Below are 17,274 nucleotides of genomic sequence, written 5' to 3' on the forward strand. Positions count from 1 at the left end.
CATCCAGAGACAAAGAGTGAAAATTTGGTGGTTGTGGGAAGAGTGTTCAGGGGAAAGCAGAAAGGACTGTGGCCATTTATCTTGGAGAAGCCACGGTTGAGGTGGTTTTGAAAAAGAAGTCAGCTGTAGAAAGTCCTCCTGTAGGGGACAGAATGAGAAATCAGCTAACAGTAGCAAGATTTGGGCTGCAGAGGTTTTCAAACTTAGCTGCTCATTAGAGATAACAGTTTTTTATCTGTTTATCAAGCTGTAAATATAATTACAACAGAATCTTTGGGAGTGACAATCACAGTAACATCTTCAATGTCCCAGAGAGTCTGATGGATAGACAGGATTGAGAAATGATGGATAACAGGTGACAGTTAAATATTTTTCTTAAATTTCTGAGGATTATGTTCTTTTGAGAAGTCAGTTAGCTTTCTATTACTGTAATGAAATACCTGATATAAACAATTTAAAAAGCAGAAAGATTTACTTTGACTCACTTTTCAGGGATTCCAGTGTATGACCCTTGAGCCCATGGTGGAGCAGCACATCCTGGGAGGACCCACATTGTGGTGTCAACCAGGAAGCAAGGAGGAAGAAGGACAGGAGCCCTAACAGCCCCTTCACTGGCGTGTCTCCAGTGACCTAACTCCCTCTGATTGGGCCCCATTGGCTAAGTGTTCCACCATCTCCCAATAATGTGGACATAGGAACCAAGCTGCTAACACTCAGGCTCCAGAGGACATTCCAGATCCAAGACCTATCGTGACCTATCGATTGTAGACTACACTGGACATTGAAGGATCATCTAATGAGATTTAAACTTTTAAAATTACCTTCATTTGTTGGTTTATTGTATGTGTGTGCACACACACCAGTATAGGAGTGTGGAGGCCTGAGAACAAGTGTGAGAGTCATTTTTCTCCTTCCACCGTGTGGGATTGAACCAGGATAGTCAAGCTTGGCAGCAAACCCCTTTATGCACTGAGCTATCTTGTCAGCCCTCTACTGAGCGTTGTAAACTATTCTTCAAGTCTGAGTGAATATTCCATCAAAGTAAACATTTTTATTTCTTCTTTTAAAAAATACTTTTATTTACATGAGTGTACATGTCACCAAAGTAGTCCCGAGAAGATCAGAAGACGGTGTTGGATACCCCTTGAAACGGAGGTACAGGCAGTTGAGAGAGATGGATGCTGGGAACTGAACCTTGGATATCTGGAAGAGAAATGAGTGCTCTTAACAGCTAAGCTTTCTCTCTGGCCTAGGAACATTTCCTTAGTGTATTATCTGCTCACCTCTTTCCCAAAGTAAACACCAGGCTTCAATTTTAGCCTCCCTGCAACCCCCAGCATCTTAGTGTGGCATAGCAGTTATAAATAATGGTCATTAGATCTGAAAACTTGAGTTCAAATCCTGGCTGTCATCATTCGCTAGTTGATACCTGTTGGTGAAAGTTTTCTTGTCCTGGTAGGTCCTGCTGCCACTTCAGCCCCAAATAAGCACACAAAAACTTATATTAATTATTAAGCTGTTGGCCAATGTCTTAATAATTAACCCATAACTAATAATCTATGTATTTCTACATGGCCTTATCTTACCAGAGAAAACCTGGCACATCCTGTCTTCCCAGGTTCTACAAGGCGTCCCCTCTTTGCCTACCTTTCCCAGAATTTCCCTGGTCTCCTAGCCCTGCCTATTTTCCTGCCTCTATTGGCCAAACAGTGTTTCATTCATCAACGATTAAGAGAAACATATATGCAGAAGGAAGGACATCCCCCATCAGAGAACTTGAGTGAGTCACTCAATCCAAGACCTATTAAGCTATCACCAACTACAATTAACCTGGACTTAACAGTACTTTCTGCATAAAGGATAAAGTGGGATACTCATGTCACACGACACAGTATCCTGCTGTATTCTGTGAAGAGCGTCATGATGATTCACGGTATTAATACTTTTTTTATAAATTTTGATTCTTTGAGATCTTGTGTTTATAGAATTTGGGTTAATACTATTTGGAAGTAAACGCAACACATAGAAAAAATCATCAAAATTTTCATTGGTGCCTGTGGGTTCTGCATCTAATATCCCAGAGTTTTTCACCCAGGTTACACATTTGGGCTGAGGAGTGAAGTCATTTAACTCACACTCCTTAAACTTTAAACTGACTTTAGATCTAAAAGTCTGCTTGATACCCAGACTTCTTAGGGAACTGATTGTGATTGGAGTATAAATTTCAGTGTTTATAGCACTTAGTCTGTCAGTTAGTAGGCTGCTAATAAACACCATTTGCCATAAGTCTAGGAAGTCAATCACATTGTGTTCGGCTTTTTGCATGAGTTTACAGCCTATCTTGAGAACCCTTTTCTTCTGTCTCTTTAAACCATGAGATGAGACAGATGGATGGTCAGGAAGGAAGAAGAGCAGGGGCTACTGAAGCACAAGAAGAATCTCCAGGGGCTGGGGAGATGGCTCAGTAGACAAGAGCACTAGCTGCTCTTCCGGAGGACCAGAGTTTGATTCCTAGCACTCCCATAGTGGGCCCACATCTGCTTGTAAGTCTGGCTCCAGGAGATCTGACATCCTTTCCTGGCTGCTGAGGGCACCCACATGCACATACACAAACATACACAGGATATACACATCCACATAAATAAAAATAGAAAAGCACAATCTTTTTTTAAAGAATATTCTCCATGAAGCTCACTGTAAATATTTCTTTAAGCATAAACAGCAGAAGCAGTTGTTGTTAGTTGGCTTGCTACATTATTGGATCCTCTCTCTCCTGAAATCTCACACAATTGTCCAAAGCAGGCAACATCTTCTCCATTCTATAGATGTGATGTTGAGAGTCTCAGAAGTTGAATGCTTTGCTCAAGAGTGACAGATGCAGCGCTCGGCCCCTGTGCTGCCTGGCACCAGAGCTGATGCAGTTCCCACTGCACTGTCCTGGAGCAGGTGGTGGGCCTGAGCCTGCGCTCTGGCCTTGCGATGCGCAGCTGAATGAACAGAGCAGCTGCCTAACTCTTTGGGTCGTTCCTGCCTGGAAAGAAAGTCCCTCTGATAGCTGTCCGCCTCACACTGCCAACTCTTCCCTGACGAGTTTGTTTTAAGCCTTGGCCCTAAAGAAAGGTACGAGCACTTTGTCAAGAGTTCAAACAATACTGGAGCATCAAGAAGAAGAGAAAATCTCCTTTACGACTGTTTCCTAAGCCAACTCTATTCTGAGTGCAACCACTAGTCTCCTGACCCTCTTTCAAACTTTTAAACACTGTGTGTGCACATATGTGTGTGTGTGTTTGTGTGTGTGTGTCTGTGTATGTAAGCACGTTGGAAGTTTTACTGACTTCTCACAGTTCAGTGACATTGATGTCTCACCCACCCACCCCCCAAATTATTGTCCCTTCCAGAATGCCATTTGGAACCAGATAAGATCCATATACCTTTAAATTAATCTATAGCTATAGCACCTCATCAAATAAACACCTAATACTGATTGATTCCCTGGAGCCCTTGAATTGTGGAGGATAACTGGTTGATCCCTTTAGAGAGGTCCAGAGTGTCAGAAAGGAAGGGCGAGCAAGCTATGAGGAGAGAGTATGCTGCAGTAAAGCCACAAGCCACCGACTGGACTGTCAGGGTGCACACACAGTCCCCTGGCCAGGGAGTCACTCCTGTGCAGATTGTTTGGTGGCTGAGGGGAGGGGAGAGGATGGGAGGGGGAAGGCAGGAGGCGGAATGTGGGCTGGTCAGGGTTAGGATTACAGCTGCCGCCACAGGGCGGTCTCCAGTCATGCTTTAAATAGCCAGCACCTTCTTTTGGCCCCCTCGAGAATTCTCCTACGGGACCTCAGGCAGAAACGTCACCAAGGTTCGGAATATTTTCTTCTCTCTCTCTCTCTCTCTCTCTCTCTCTCTCTCTCTCTCTCTCTCTCTCTCTCTCTCTCTCTCCTGTTCTGGGTCACTTGGTGGGATCTGTAAATTTACAGCCAAAGGGCTTTCGATGTTCCCTGACAGCACTGTTGGCTCATAAGTGTGCAGGCGCAAGCACCTCATGCTCTTCTCTTGGGCTTCTGAAAGGGGTGGCTCCTGACGTAAGGGGCAACAGCAGTAGGAGACGGCGACTCCTAATTGGAGGGGAAAACCATTGAGTTTAAGCTGTGAAGATATAGTACATCTCCCCACTCAAGCCTCCCAGTCGAGACGATGCCATCATTCCCACTTTCACAGACGAACAAATTAAGGCTCCGTTATTCATTAACCTCTTTGGAGGCAGGCGGAGTGCTGGAAATGGCTAAGGTCTGAACCTGGCTGGTTGGAACCCACAGCCTATGCTCTTTCAACTGCCCCCAGAGGGCTGAGGGAGAAGGAGTGCTGCTTGGTTGCTGGGAGTGGGAGGAGGTCAAGTTGCCTTTGCCTCCTTGGAAGCCATCTCTGAGGTGGTTAGTTGGTAAGAGGAGGCCAGATCAGCTCGAATCGGATAAGCCAGGTTCAGTCAACAGAGAAACCTCTCACCCCTGTTGCTGGAGTTTTCTTTCTTGGCCACAGCTAAGTTTGGAGCCCACTCCCAAGTTTGTCGTATAAGCAGAGGTGCCTTCTGCTCTCTGCCTTGTGGGCTGACTTTTCCAGTCCCTAGGACTGCAGGCAGAAGCTAAGGCAAGCCTGTGGCTTGGAAGCGTTCCCCATGAGAATGGTCCATTGACTGGAACTTGTTTGGGGGTTCGGAGAAAGCCTACCTGCTTACTTCTCTAGAAAGGGACTACTCCAAACTAGTCATGGTGCCTCATGCCCGTAGTCAGGGAGCTGAGGCAGGGGGATCCCCTCAAGTTTGTGTTTACATTGAGTTCTAGGACAGACTGGGCTATAGACCTTGTCTCAAAACAACAACAATAACAACAGCAACAAAAACCAGAACAAAAGGGGCCCTGAATAAAATGAGGAGGGAATCCCTTAAAACACTAGCATTAGAAATGCTGATAAACCAAGGCAGCTAACTTAAGTGAACTGATGAAACTAGAAGATCGGAAGTGCAGAGTGGCTTCGAGTCCCTGCAGTTCACCGCCTGTGTGGCTATAGTGACTTGATTTAATCCAGCAACACCTTCCGGTTTACGTACATTCATTTTCTCAACGACAGCAGGGCTGGTGCAAGAATTAAATGAATGCGCATAAGATGCTTAGTCCATGATAGCTGCTCACTAAAGTTATCCTCAGTCTCAGTGTCGGTCCTTAGAATACGGTGATCTGGGAAGTCATGTCATCATCTCTAGTGTAACAAATTGCTACACTGTTATTATCAAAGAGAGGAAGAGAGGAAGGGAGAAAGAGATGGAGGAAGGGGAGGGGACGGGAGAGAGGGGCGGTGAGGGAGAGAGATAATTTTTCCAAGTGTGTTGATTCAGGAAGAAATGGAGGAGTGAGGAATGAATTCCTAGACAGATCAGCTCACCTCTTTCAGTCACTGGTCCCATTCAGAATTCCCCAGAGGACATTTCTTTGATCAGAGTGGTGAGGACATAGATAAGGAATACATTCCTAAGATGCAGCCACTGGGAAAGCAACAGCGTGGTGCACATCCCAATCCTTCAGCGCATGTAAATACTCCGTAAAGTGTCTGGCAAACATGGCCATTTTGTACATACTGATCTCACCTCCTATAGCACACACACCCTTTTTCCCCAATATATTGTTAGTTTCCAACAACATAGTTTTGTATAGAAGCTCACAATATACCTACCACACCTTATTAATATACCTTCCATTTTTAGCACATATATTCTTTCAAATTTTTTTGGTTGCTGTTATGAACAGTCAACATCTTCAGTATCAGATCTTTCCCTCATGGTCACAGTTGCTTCTCTAGGGTAATTCCTGCAAGGGACATCAGTGTGTTTGACAGTTTGTCAACTGTCATCCTCTTGATGGCCATAGCCTATAAAGAGACTGAATTGCTTTTTCATGTGTCACAAAAGTGCAGATGACACAGACTGTGAATTCAGGGAGTACACGTCATGGAAGCAGAGTCTGCTCTTCACGGTCAGAGCCTTTTCCCTCAATGAGAAGGGAACAGGAAGTCTCAGGAGCTGTTCCCCAGCTCTGCCAGTGAGGGGCGCTAAGAGTGAACGGGTTGGAGACTAGAGAAGGAAGTCACCCTTTTCCAGGGAATTCATTCCCATGGGGATTTCCTGAAGGGGAGGCTTTCCCTGTGGGGTTCCCAGAAGTGACAGAGCCCCCCACTTGTTTTCCAGGTGGAATGGATAACAGGGTCTCAGGAACAACCAGTAATGGAGAGACAAAGCCAGTGTGTCCAGCCACGGAGAAGGTGGAGGAAGATGGCACCTTGGAACGTGAGCACTGGAACAACAAGATGGAGTTTGTGCTGTCAGTGGCGGGAGAGATCATTGGCTTAGGCAACGTCTGGAGGTTTCCCTATCTCTGCTACAAGAACGGGGGAGGTGAGAGCCACTCTGCCACTCCAGTTACCCCAGGAAGGAGAATGCTTCTGTCGGCCACACTTACTGTCCCTCTGGGAAGTTGTATAAGAGCATAGCATGCTGGCATTGAAGGACCCTGACAGGTCACTGAGGACACCGAGACCTAGATAAATCATATGAGTGTCCTAGGGGGCTTTCTCTCTTAGCCATGTGAGTACAGGCTCACATCCAGTTGGATCAGGGAATGCTCTTACTTTATGTGATCTTGGTCAAGTTCCTGAAGCCCCCAGGGTCTCAATGGCTGCCCCTGTAAATCAAGATAGCAGTACCTGTTTTTCAAGGTTATTGTAAGGACAATAAAATGCTTAATAAGCAGGAGCTACACTGCTGCTGCCGCCGTTGCTATCAAGCTCTTCTGGGACCTTGACATTCTTTGGCTTTGGCCTTATGTCACCACCCCCCCAACACACACACACACACACACACACACACACACACACACACACACACACTACTCCACTACTCAGCTGGTACCATGACATTCCCGATACCATCTGTTTCCCAACTCTCACTAGTATAATCTTTGACCCTCATGGCTCTTCCTTTAAATTCTCTCTCTCTCTCTCTCTCTCTCTCTCTCTCTCTCTCTCTCTCTCTCTCTCTCTCTCTCTCTCTGTATGTGCACGTGCACACACTCCTGTACTAGCCTCTTATTTTCCTTCCCAACCCTCTGGGGAAATTACACTAATCCACACTTAGGGAATTTCCACACCTCTGTGTGAAGCCTTGGACAGAGGCCCCAGATACTAAAGGGCTTGGAGTTGACCCATGGGTTAGGAAACCATCCTGTTCTGTTGATGGACAAAGCTTGCAGGGATTGCAGGTCATGGGTCTGTTTTTGTAGGGAGGCTACATCCTGAGCTGGAGGAATGCAGAACACAGAGGTAGGTCACCAGGGACAGAGCTGAGAAGAACACATCTGCCCACTTGCAGGGTAGCAGAGGCCTCCAAACTCATCAGCCTCAAGTCTCTCTCCTGGATGGTTTTGGAGAGAGGAGGCCTTCGTCCAGTGTGGAGGTGGATGGGGATTGGGTGAGACCAAAAGAAAGGTGCTCCTCACTCATGCTGTCTTGTTCCTGGCTTTGTGGACACTGGAGACAGACTGTGGGGTTGGAAGTTAACTTGTATTTTTCCCTAGAGGAATGGGAATGAGGTAATATGTCCTTTCTCCCTAGGAACGCTGGCCAGTGGCCTGAAATCACAGGACTTTGCTCGGTCTGCATTGTGAGTGAAGGAGGGAGGTCTTCTCGTTCCCCATCTAGCGATTATGTGTTAGCTGAGGACTCAGGTCCTGCACACCTTCCCTTAGAATTTTAGGTGGAGGGATAGGGCTGGCCCAGGGCGCAGACAGAAGTGAGAGACTAAAGCTGCACGCTGGGACTCAGAACCTAGTAACCAGCTTAGCCTCTCATGTGGCAGCAAGATCACGGGGTGACATTTCCCCAAGCCTCTCTGGAATTGGGTAAGGGTTGAGGCAGTGATTTCCAGGCTTAGTGCAAAGCTGCCGGGGGTGAAGGGGAACAGAGGCAGAACAGCTGGAGATGCTGGACTCAACGCTCAACACTGCTTCCTTTGTCTGGCAACTTTGGGGCCTGAGCTCTGCCCTAGGACTGCGTGGCGACTAGTCCAGTCTCTGTCTTAGAGATGCACACGCAGGAAAAACAGTCCTGGGCCCTCAGTTTCTCATGTGGGTATGGCTGCTGGGACTTCTGTCTCTTGGACAGAGTCTCTGACTCCACGTGACAGTCGAGACACTTTTAGGAGTCCTGAGATTTACTCTTGCGTCACCACCCACAGTTTCAGCCCTTGATGTGGCCGAGGACCTTGTGTGCCACTTCCCCATTTCTGATGAATGACAGCAGCCTGGGGGTGGAGGGTATTCTGCTGGACTTTGGAGCTAGAGGCTAATGCCCAGGTTTGCTCTGCAGGACACTGGTCACCCAAGGTTACTGGGTGAATTAATGAAAAGGCTCCTTTGCCAAAGACCGTAGATACCTTTTGGAGGAGCCCAGGGCCCTGCCTTTGTGTCCTCAGGAGTTCATGGCACAGAAAGCTCCCACGGAGCCTTAGGCTGGAGCACTTCCACTTTTACATCTCCTTTTAGCCGATGGATGAATAGATGCCAAAGGGACTCTTGGCTGCTGACTTGGGGAGGAAGGGTGAAGGAAACAGAGACAGAGCATGTGTGCTGATTTGACCCCTTTCTGCTGCCCTAGTGATTTTATTAAGCCCATTGCTCTCTGACGGAGTCTAGGGCTCCTAGGGATGCCACACGTGTTCTGAATAGGTTCTAGGAAGGATGCTGGGTGTCCCAGGGAGGTACTATACTTAGTAATGTGTTCTGTCAACTTGCTTCTGGTCCACAGTATCTCTAAGTCCACAGGATCACACAGTCAGTGTTGTGCTGGGGGTGGGGGTGGGGGAGGGGGAGAGTAAGGTAAGACCTTCTATAAGTGATGCATTTGTGTGGTGGCAGTGTCAATCGAGAGGACTCTCCTCAAAGCTTAGTGATATCTTCCTAGGTTTCAGTTTTAATTCCTGGCAGATCTAATTCAAAGTGAGTTCTGCGGCAGGAGAGGAGCTGAGATAGATAAAGGAATGGCCGAACAGCTGAAAGTCAGGGAAGCAGAGAGAGTGCTGTGATGAAGCCCACCAGGACCCAGAAGCTAAAATGGCATCTCAGGGATGTCACCTAGACAAAAACTTTTGATGTTACCTAGGACCTAGGACTCAGTGCCAGCATCACTATGAAGGTTTCCTAGTTTTTCCAGAATGTCACTTGTGTTGACACCCAGACAAGGAATCCTAGACTCCATGTCATTCAACAACAAATATCGGACACCCTACAACATTCTAAGTGCTTGGAATACGTTTGCAAATGCACCAGACACAACAGAGCAAAGCTTAGCACATAAGAAAGCTATACAGAATATGAGAAGTTAGCAAATCCTACAGAGAAGAACAAGAAGAGTAAAGGGGAATAGGAGTGTGGGTGTGGGCTTGAGGCTGTTTTAAAGAAGGGGTGGGGGTGTCGTGGTGGGCCGCACTGAGAACATTTGAGTGAAGGCTTGCCAGGAGTGAGAGGGGTGGTCATGTGATCACTGGGGCAAGCATGCTGTAGGGGGAGGAAACAATGGTTAGATGGTGCAAGGCAAGAGCCCACCTGGCTTCATGGAAGAGCATAAAGGAGGCCCACAAGCCCTGAGCAAGGTGAGCAGCTAGAAGGCGCAGTCAGAGAAGTAAGTGGAAAAGTCGCTGTTGCATGCCTTTTGTTGATGAGACCTGAACCATCATCCACTCACCATAGACAGGACACCACCGACAGTCCCAAGAAGGGGCTCTCTACCTGAATCTTACTTGGTTATTTAGAGGAGTAGGGGTGACTCTGGCAGATACATCACTAAAACACCCTCCCCAGCATGGGCAAAGCTGTGTGGTGGAGCTCCCAGTCCAGCCGGCAGACAGCCCTGGAGGAGACCCTTTTCTCAGCATTCATTTGCTGTTTTACTGGCTCAGAGAGGCACCTCATGATCCTTTTAAATTTCCTGAACTTTCCAAGTCTTGTGATCTTTTCTTCTCCATGGAGGAGGGCGTGTTTAGATTTGGAGCTACACAACATGGATGCAGACCAGGTAGGGCCTTGCTGGCTACTGTAAAATGTTACCTTTTCCTCTAGGGCCATGGAGAGTCAGAGCAGGGCTTTGAGCAGGAGCAGCAAAGGTCTTGCACTTAAGAGACTCACTGACTGTTGTGTTGAGAACTGACTACAGGGGATAGACCAGTTATAAAGCTAAAAGTTTTGGGTTAATCCCTGATTCCTATGATGGTTAGGGTTGGTCGTCAGTTTTGCAGGGCTCTGGAATCGCCTAGGACACCTGTTTGGGATAACCTAGATCAGATTTGGGACTGTTGAAATAGCAGCATCAGGCAAAGGCACCTGCTGCCAAGCCTGATGACCTGCGTTCAGTTCCTCTGACTTCCACCAAGGTGTCTTCTCACCTCTCCATGTGCACTGTGGCGCCAATGCACCTCACATAGACACGAACACACTAATACATAGTTGTAATCAAATCTGTAGGTTAGATCCGGTTCTGAGCATGCCTGTGAGAGATTGCCTTGACTAGTTGAGGTGGGACAGTCCATCGTAAAGGAGGGGGTGGCATCGCTCTCTGGGGTTGGACCCTGGGCTGAATAAGAAGGAGAAAGTGTTCCAAATAAGGGCGTCCATTGCTTTCTTCCTCCTGGCAGTGGAGGCAGTGGGACCAGAAGCTGCAAGCTCCTGCTGTCTTGACGACCCCCATCACGATGGGCCGTACCTTGAACTGTGTACCAGAATAAACCCATACTTACTTGATTCACTTTTGTCAGGTATTTTATTACAAGCACAGAAAAGTAACAGAGACTAGTGCCTTCTCTCATAACTGTTGACCCAGAAAAGTAACAGAGACTAGTGCCTTCTCTCATAGCTGTTGACCCAGAAAAGTAACAGAGACTAGTGCCTTCTCTCATAACTGTTGACCCAGGACCCAGGCCTTCAGACGAAGCCTCCAACTCTCTGGACCCTGGTTGCCAGCAGAGTGAATTTCCCAACACCCAGCATACCTGTGTGCGCGTGTATGTGAGCTATGTGGGATCTGAGCCTTGACGTAGTGCCTGTTGCTAACCCTGTCCAAGCAACCCGAGACTTTTAACCCAAAAGGGCTGCTCTTCCTAAGACATGAAAGGCTGCAGATATTTTCAGAGAAAAAAATAAGTGATTGAGTTGAGACACCTTTGGCACATTCAAGAGGATTTGTCATCACAGCAGTACAAAGTGGGAGTTTGGAGTTTGTATGGAATATCTGGTTGGAAATACACACTGAGGTGTCGTTAGCAATTTTTAAAATTATTTTTAAAGGCATTTAAGTAAAACAAAAGAAAAGAAAACCTAGTTGGGTAGTAGTGCCGCACGACTTAAATCCTAGCCCTCAGACTGAAGGGGCAGGCAGATCTCTGTGAGTTTGAGGCCAGCCTGGTCTATACAGAGAGTTCCAGGAGAGCCAGGGCTGTTATACAGAGAAACTATGTCTTGAAAAAATGAGAGAGGGGGGGGAGGGAGGGAGGGAGGGAGCCTAACATGGCAGTTTATATCTGTAATCTCAGGAGGCTGAAGTAGGATTGTTTCAAGGTCAATCTGGGCTACATAGTAAGACTTTCTGTCTCAAAAGAAAAGAGAAACACACACACAGAGAGAGAGAGAGAGAGAGACAGAGAGAGAGAGAGGAGAGAGAGCATCAGTCTATAGAGTATTTGAGGAAAGAGCCTACAAAGAAACAAGAAGGGAGTAGCAACACTGGCTGAAAACCAAGAGAAAGGCTGCTGAAGATACGTTGGGAAGGAGAAGAGAGCGAACAGAGCAGTTGCGGCACAGGGGCTGAGAGGCTGGTGGGTGGACGCGGTCGCTGGTCCAGCTGAGAAGCGATGGGTGATTGCAGTGGAGTTACTAAGCCAACACCTGATGGGAGAGGGTTTAAGAAAAGGATGGAGGAGATGGAGAGAGAAGAAGTGGAAAGTGTAAGCACAGATATTCCTGAAAGACTCCAATGAGGAGACGCATCCCCTTTTCCTGCTATCTCCTTCCTAGGGGGAAGGAAGCTGTCCTAGCTCCTGGAGGAGGAGCATGCCCACACATTCAGTTGCTGTGGTGTGGACCCCTGAGCTGGAGAAGCTGCTGAAGCTGTAAACTTATTTTTCCAGCCCTTCACCCTCAGCTCCCTGGAGAGAAAATAAATATGACTTTCCTCCAAGGCCTGTCCAACACAGACCTCCGTCGAGGGGATAAAGAGACTCTGGTCATCCCAAGGGGCATGGTGGGGCAGTTGGTGTGTGTTTGGGTGGGCATAGAAGTGGTAATATCACTCAGTTTGGCTAGGAGAATTTCAGTGGCTTGCCTGTTAATCTCAGCTTGGATAAGACTGGACTGTCAACCACTTCCCTTTGAATTCTGTCTTTGATTTATTTCTGGGAACCTGGAGTTTCAGGTTCACACAGCCGAGGACCATCTAATACAGGGCAGGAGTTGCTCCCCTCCTAGCAGGATTTGTTCTAATCCTTAGATCCCACAGACCAAATCCTGGATGCCTGAGCTCTTGGAGGGATCTCTCTGGCAGACTGCCCAGGGCTGGAGTCTTCCTGTGAGGCCACAGCATGACATTCTGCAGATAGACCCCTTGGGAAGGGCATGCTGGAGGGGAAGGCTGAAGCAGAGGGTAATTTTTCTGTGTACTTTAGTGTGTACACATGCTTTTGTTTGTTTTATTGTTTCTTTTTCCAGGCAGGGTTTTTCTGTGTAGCCCTAGCTGTCCTGGAACTCGCTCTGTAGACCAGCCCGACCTCGAACTCATGGAGATCCACCTGCCTCTGCCTCCCGAGTGTTGGGATTAAAGGTGTGTGCCACCAACGACTGCCCAATGCCCCAGTTTACTTTTGATTTGCATTTCTTTGATGGCTAGTGAACATTTTTTGTGTTTATTGTTCATTTGTGTTTCCTCTTCTGAGAACTGTTCACTTCATTATCACTTACTTATTGGGTTGTTTGCTTTATTGTTGTTTAGTTCTTCGTATTTTCTAAATACTAATTCTCTGTCAGATATATTGTTAGCAAATACATTTCTCCTGTCACCCAGTTAACTATTTCCTTCGCTGTACAGTCACTTTTTAATTTCATGAGGGCCTGTTGTCAATTGATGACCTCATTTTCTTGGTTCTTGTCTGTGTCTCCATTTTTAATTGTATTCCCTACTTTTTTTTCTCTAACAGCTCTCTAGTTTTAGTTTTTACATTAAGGCCTTTGATCCATTTGAAGCTGGGTTTCGTAAAGGACAAGAGACAGGGGCCTAGTTTTATCCTTCAGCCTGTGGATAGACAGCACCAGGTGTTGAAGAAAATTGTCTTTTCTACCATGAATATTTTTGGAGTATTTCTCAAAAACTAGGTGGCTATAGTTACTTGGGTTTTGTATTCTAATTCATTTTGTAACAGTGTCATACTGTTTTTGTTACTGGTGCTCTGTAATATAGCTTGAAATAAGGTACGGCAATACCTGTAGCATTATTTCTTTGCTCAGAATTGCGGTGTTTATCCCAGGTCTTTCGTGAGAAGCAGTTATTTTGGTAGCGCATGACAATCTTGTTACTGGGTTACTCCATGCCCACTTTGGTCAGGCTAGCATTCATTATAGTGTATACCTTTTCATGTACATGCTGACTTCTGTTGCTAATAAGGAATATAGTTCTCTGTATCTCTAAAAACTAGTTGGAACATTACAGGTAACATCACAGAATGTGCTCCTTCTGAGAGGGGTGGCCGCTACATGACTCTTTGTACTGTCCCTCCAAACTCATGGGAAGTTGGCAGCACATTTGAGGATGCTGAGGGAGACTTACATGGGTGAAAAGAGGGTGTGACTAACTTGCTTCTCTCATGGCTCTTCCTGTTTCTATAGGGTCTCACTTTGTAGCTCAGGTTGACCTCATGCTTATAACCTTTCTCCCTCGGCCTCCCAGGCTTTGGTATTAAAGGCATGTGTCTCTGTGCTGGGCCCTGTCCCCATCCTTTAACGGTGGTGATGGGAGGACTGGGGGGATGCCCCTCAGGACCATCTGGGTTGCACTAGGGTCCTTCTTGGTCAGCATCCGGTCATTGGTCCCTTCCACCCTTCCAAGCTCCTAGAGTAGAAGCTTCTGCTGGTGAGTGTGGACTTTGTTCTTGTGCTCAGGGGCAGAGCTGACCATGGGCCTGCGGTTAAACATTGGCTTTTCAGTTGGGAAAGAGCAGGCCACATAGATATCCGGCTTGAACTGGATGGTCAACTTTCTGGAATAATTAGGGCTTTCCACAGAAACCACTCATGCCAGCTACTGAGTTCTATCTTCCCTGAATTTTCCCATCAAGTCTTGGACCTCTTAGACTGTTCACAGTCTTTTTTCCTTGACTTCCAGGGCGATTGGGTATTCCTTTAGTGCCTAAATAATTTGTGACTAAGAACTGAAGATCTGTTCCCATTAACTGTCAATTGATTGGCATATTTAAGGTGTTCTACTTGAAGCCTCTTGACATACATGGATCCATAGAACTGCCACTGTCTAGCTAATGAATACATCAAAACCTTCCTCCTGGCCCTTGATAATCTCTTCTTACTCCCATGGCCCCCACTGCTGTGTCTCTGTGCAATCAGGAAGCTCTTCTCTGTCATTGTGAATTTATCTGCTTTTTAAAAAATTTTATGTAAGGGGAATCATGAGCAGTGTATCTTTTTTCCCCTGACTTCTTTCACTAAGAATAATTGTTTTGAGACTCAGCCATAATTTTCTTTTCAGTAGCTCGTTCCTTGTTCTGAAGGGCTTCTTTACGGACCCAAAGAGATAGCTCAGGTGGGAGAGTGCTTGTTTTGCAAGTGTGAGGACCTGAATTTGAGCCCCCCACAAGAGAAAGGAAAAATATGGGCATGGTGGTGGGTGCTTGTGACCCCAGTGCCAGGGAGGCAGGAACAGGTGAATCCTGGGGGCGGGATAACCTGTTTGGTGAGTTCCAGTGCAGTGAGAGACTCCATGCCAAAAATAAAAATAAAAGTGGATGTATGAGGAATGACATCTGAGGTTGTCCTCTGGCTTCCACACACATGTGGGAACACACTCATGTGCACATACATACACATGCACCCCAAACATACAAGCAGATACACATAGATTAAAACAACTTAAAAAGACCTCAAATTTTTTTCACTTAGCATTTTTCTGATTTTGTTGTTATAAAATTCAAGTTTTACAGAATGAGTTCAGCAGTTTCCTTCTTTTTCAATGCTGTGTAAGAAGTTTATTTAGAACTGGTGTGATTTCTTCCTTAGGTGCTCAGAGCACTTATCAGTGATGTCATAAGATCTAGAGGCTGCTTCATGGGAAGTATTTTTAATCAAAAAATCAATTTATTTAATAGTTAAGGGCAGTTTTGTCTTTCTTCTTTTGTCTTGAGTAAGCTGTGGGGTTTGTGCTTTGTGAGGAATTTGCCCATTTTCTCTATGTTGCTATAGTTACTATTGCACACTTGCTGGTAAATTTTCTTACTGTCTTTTTATTATTTGTAGAACTTGTGCTAAAGACATGTCTCTCATTTGTTATATTGGTTATTAAAAGGAACCTCCGCTTATTTTTGTGTTGTGTGTGCCCGTGTGTTTGCACATGTGTGTGTGTGATATGTGCATGCATCCATGCAGGTGTATGCAAACCAGGGAATGCCTTTGTGGGTGGGTGCTTGTTTTCTACCATGCTGAGGCAGAGCTATGTGTTTCCGCTGTGGCACTGCATACTCCATGCTGGGAAGTCTGGGAAACACTGAGGTTGCAAATGTACCCCGCTGCACCCAATACTCTTTAAAATGTGAGTTCTAGGTATTGAACTTGGGTTCACAGGTTTGTGCAATTATCACTTTTTCCCACTGAGCCAATGACCCAGTCTTTGCATTGGTAATTTATGTCATCTGAAAGTCTTAAGAAGCCAGCTTTTGGTTTGTTGATTTTCTCTCATGCTTTCTTGTTTTCTACGTTAACTTGGTTTGGGCTTCACTGACTTTTATTTCTCATTTATAAGGGGAGAAGCTGAGATTATTGATTTGAATTCTATTTCCTTTCATGATAATAGACATTTAGTACTAGAAAACCCTAACTACTGCTTTAATGGAATCCATGGATTTGAATATGTTGTAGTTTATTTCATTCTACTCAAGAAACTTTCTAATTTTTCTTTTGACTACTTATTTGATCTATAAATTATTTAGAAGAGTGTTACCTAATTAAAAGATCCAAATATGTAGGGAATTTACAATGTTTTTCTTTTATTGGTTTCTAATTTAATCAGGGATCTGTCTGAATGACTTTCTTGCTTGTTAAGATTTGCTTTGTGGACTAGTGCATGGCCTGTCTTGGTAAACATTCTATAGACGTCAGAAAACAATGCATACCCTACTGTTGGTCTTGGGATGCTTTATAAATGTCATGTGCGTGGAGCTGACTTATATGGTTTTTAAATATTTTATATTCTTATTGATTTTCAGTCTATTTGTTCTCTAAATGATTGAGAGAACATTAAACATTTTAACTTTAACTAGGAATCTATATGCTTTTCTTTGCAGGCCTATTCATTTTGCTTCATATACCTAAAAGCTCTATTTTAAGTGATTATGAATTTAAGGTATTATGTCCTCTTGAGAACTGACCTTTTATTATGAAATTATCTTTACCACTGAAAATATTTTTTTGCTTTAAAATCTAATTTGTGCAATGTTATGGTAGATATTCTTTTGAAAGTTTTTCTCTGATTTTTAAAGGTTTATAGCCATTAAAAATTAGTTAATATAAACAGATAAACACTCCTTAGGCACTGTGGTGCATACCTGTAATCATAGACTGCAATTCTAAGTGCCAGAGGTAGGAAGATTGAGAGTTATGGGCCAGCCTGGGCTACATGCTGAGATCCTGTCTCAAACCAAACTAAACATGATAAAGATTCCAACTTTCTTTCAATAAGTACTAACCTGAAGTATCTCTTTCTATCTTTTTACTTATAATCTCTTCATTTTAAAAAACCTCATATGCATTTCATTTGAGTCTTACTTTTAAAAAGAAGCTAACCTGAAAGTCTGAGTCTTTTAATCATTTTATTTAGAGCATTTACATTTGATACAGCTAACCATAGGTAGATGAAGTCTGACTTCTTACTACTTGTTTTATATTTGTCCTACTAGTTCTTGGTTTCTCCTTT

At 45.1% G+C, this 17,274-nt stretch overlaps 1 protein-coding gene across 1 annotated transcript in view; it reads left to right on the forward strand.

Moving 5' to 3' along the window:
- Nucleotides 1-3,801: 3,801 nt before the first annotated feature.
- Nucleotides 3,802-17,274, forward strand: part of Slc6a13 (solute carrier family 6 member 13) — a 36,698-nt gene continuing 23,225 nt past the window's right edge. Inside the window, exons 1-2 of the mRNA XM_005066041.4 lie at nucleotides 3,802-3,859; nucleotides 6,236-6,442. Of these exons, the coding sequence (XP_005066098.1) occupies nucleotides 6,241-6,442 (202 nt within the window). The 5' untranslated portion in view covers nucleotides 3,802-3,859; nucleotides 6,236-6,240. The remainder of the gene's footprint in view (nucleotides 3,860-6,235; nucleotides 6,443-17,274) is intronic.

The sequence above is a fragment of the Mesocricetus auratus genome, unplaced genomic scaffold, assembly GCF_017639785.1.
Source record: "Mesocricetus auratus isolate SY011 unplaced genomic scaffold, BCM_Maur_2.0 Super-Scaffold_100676, whole genome shotgun sequence".
NCBI classification, from domain to species: Eukaryota; Metazoa; Chordata; class Mammalia; order Rodentia; family Cricetidae; genus Mesocricetus; species Mesocricetus auratus.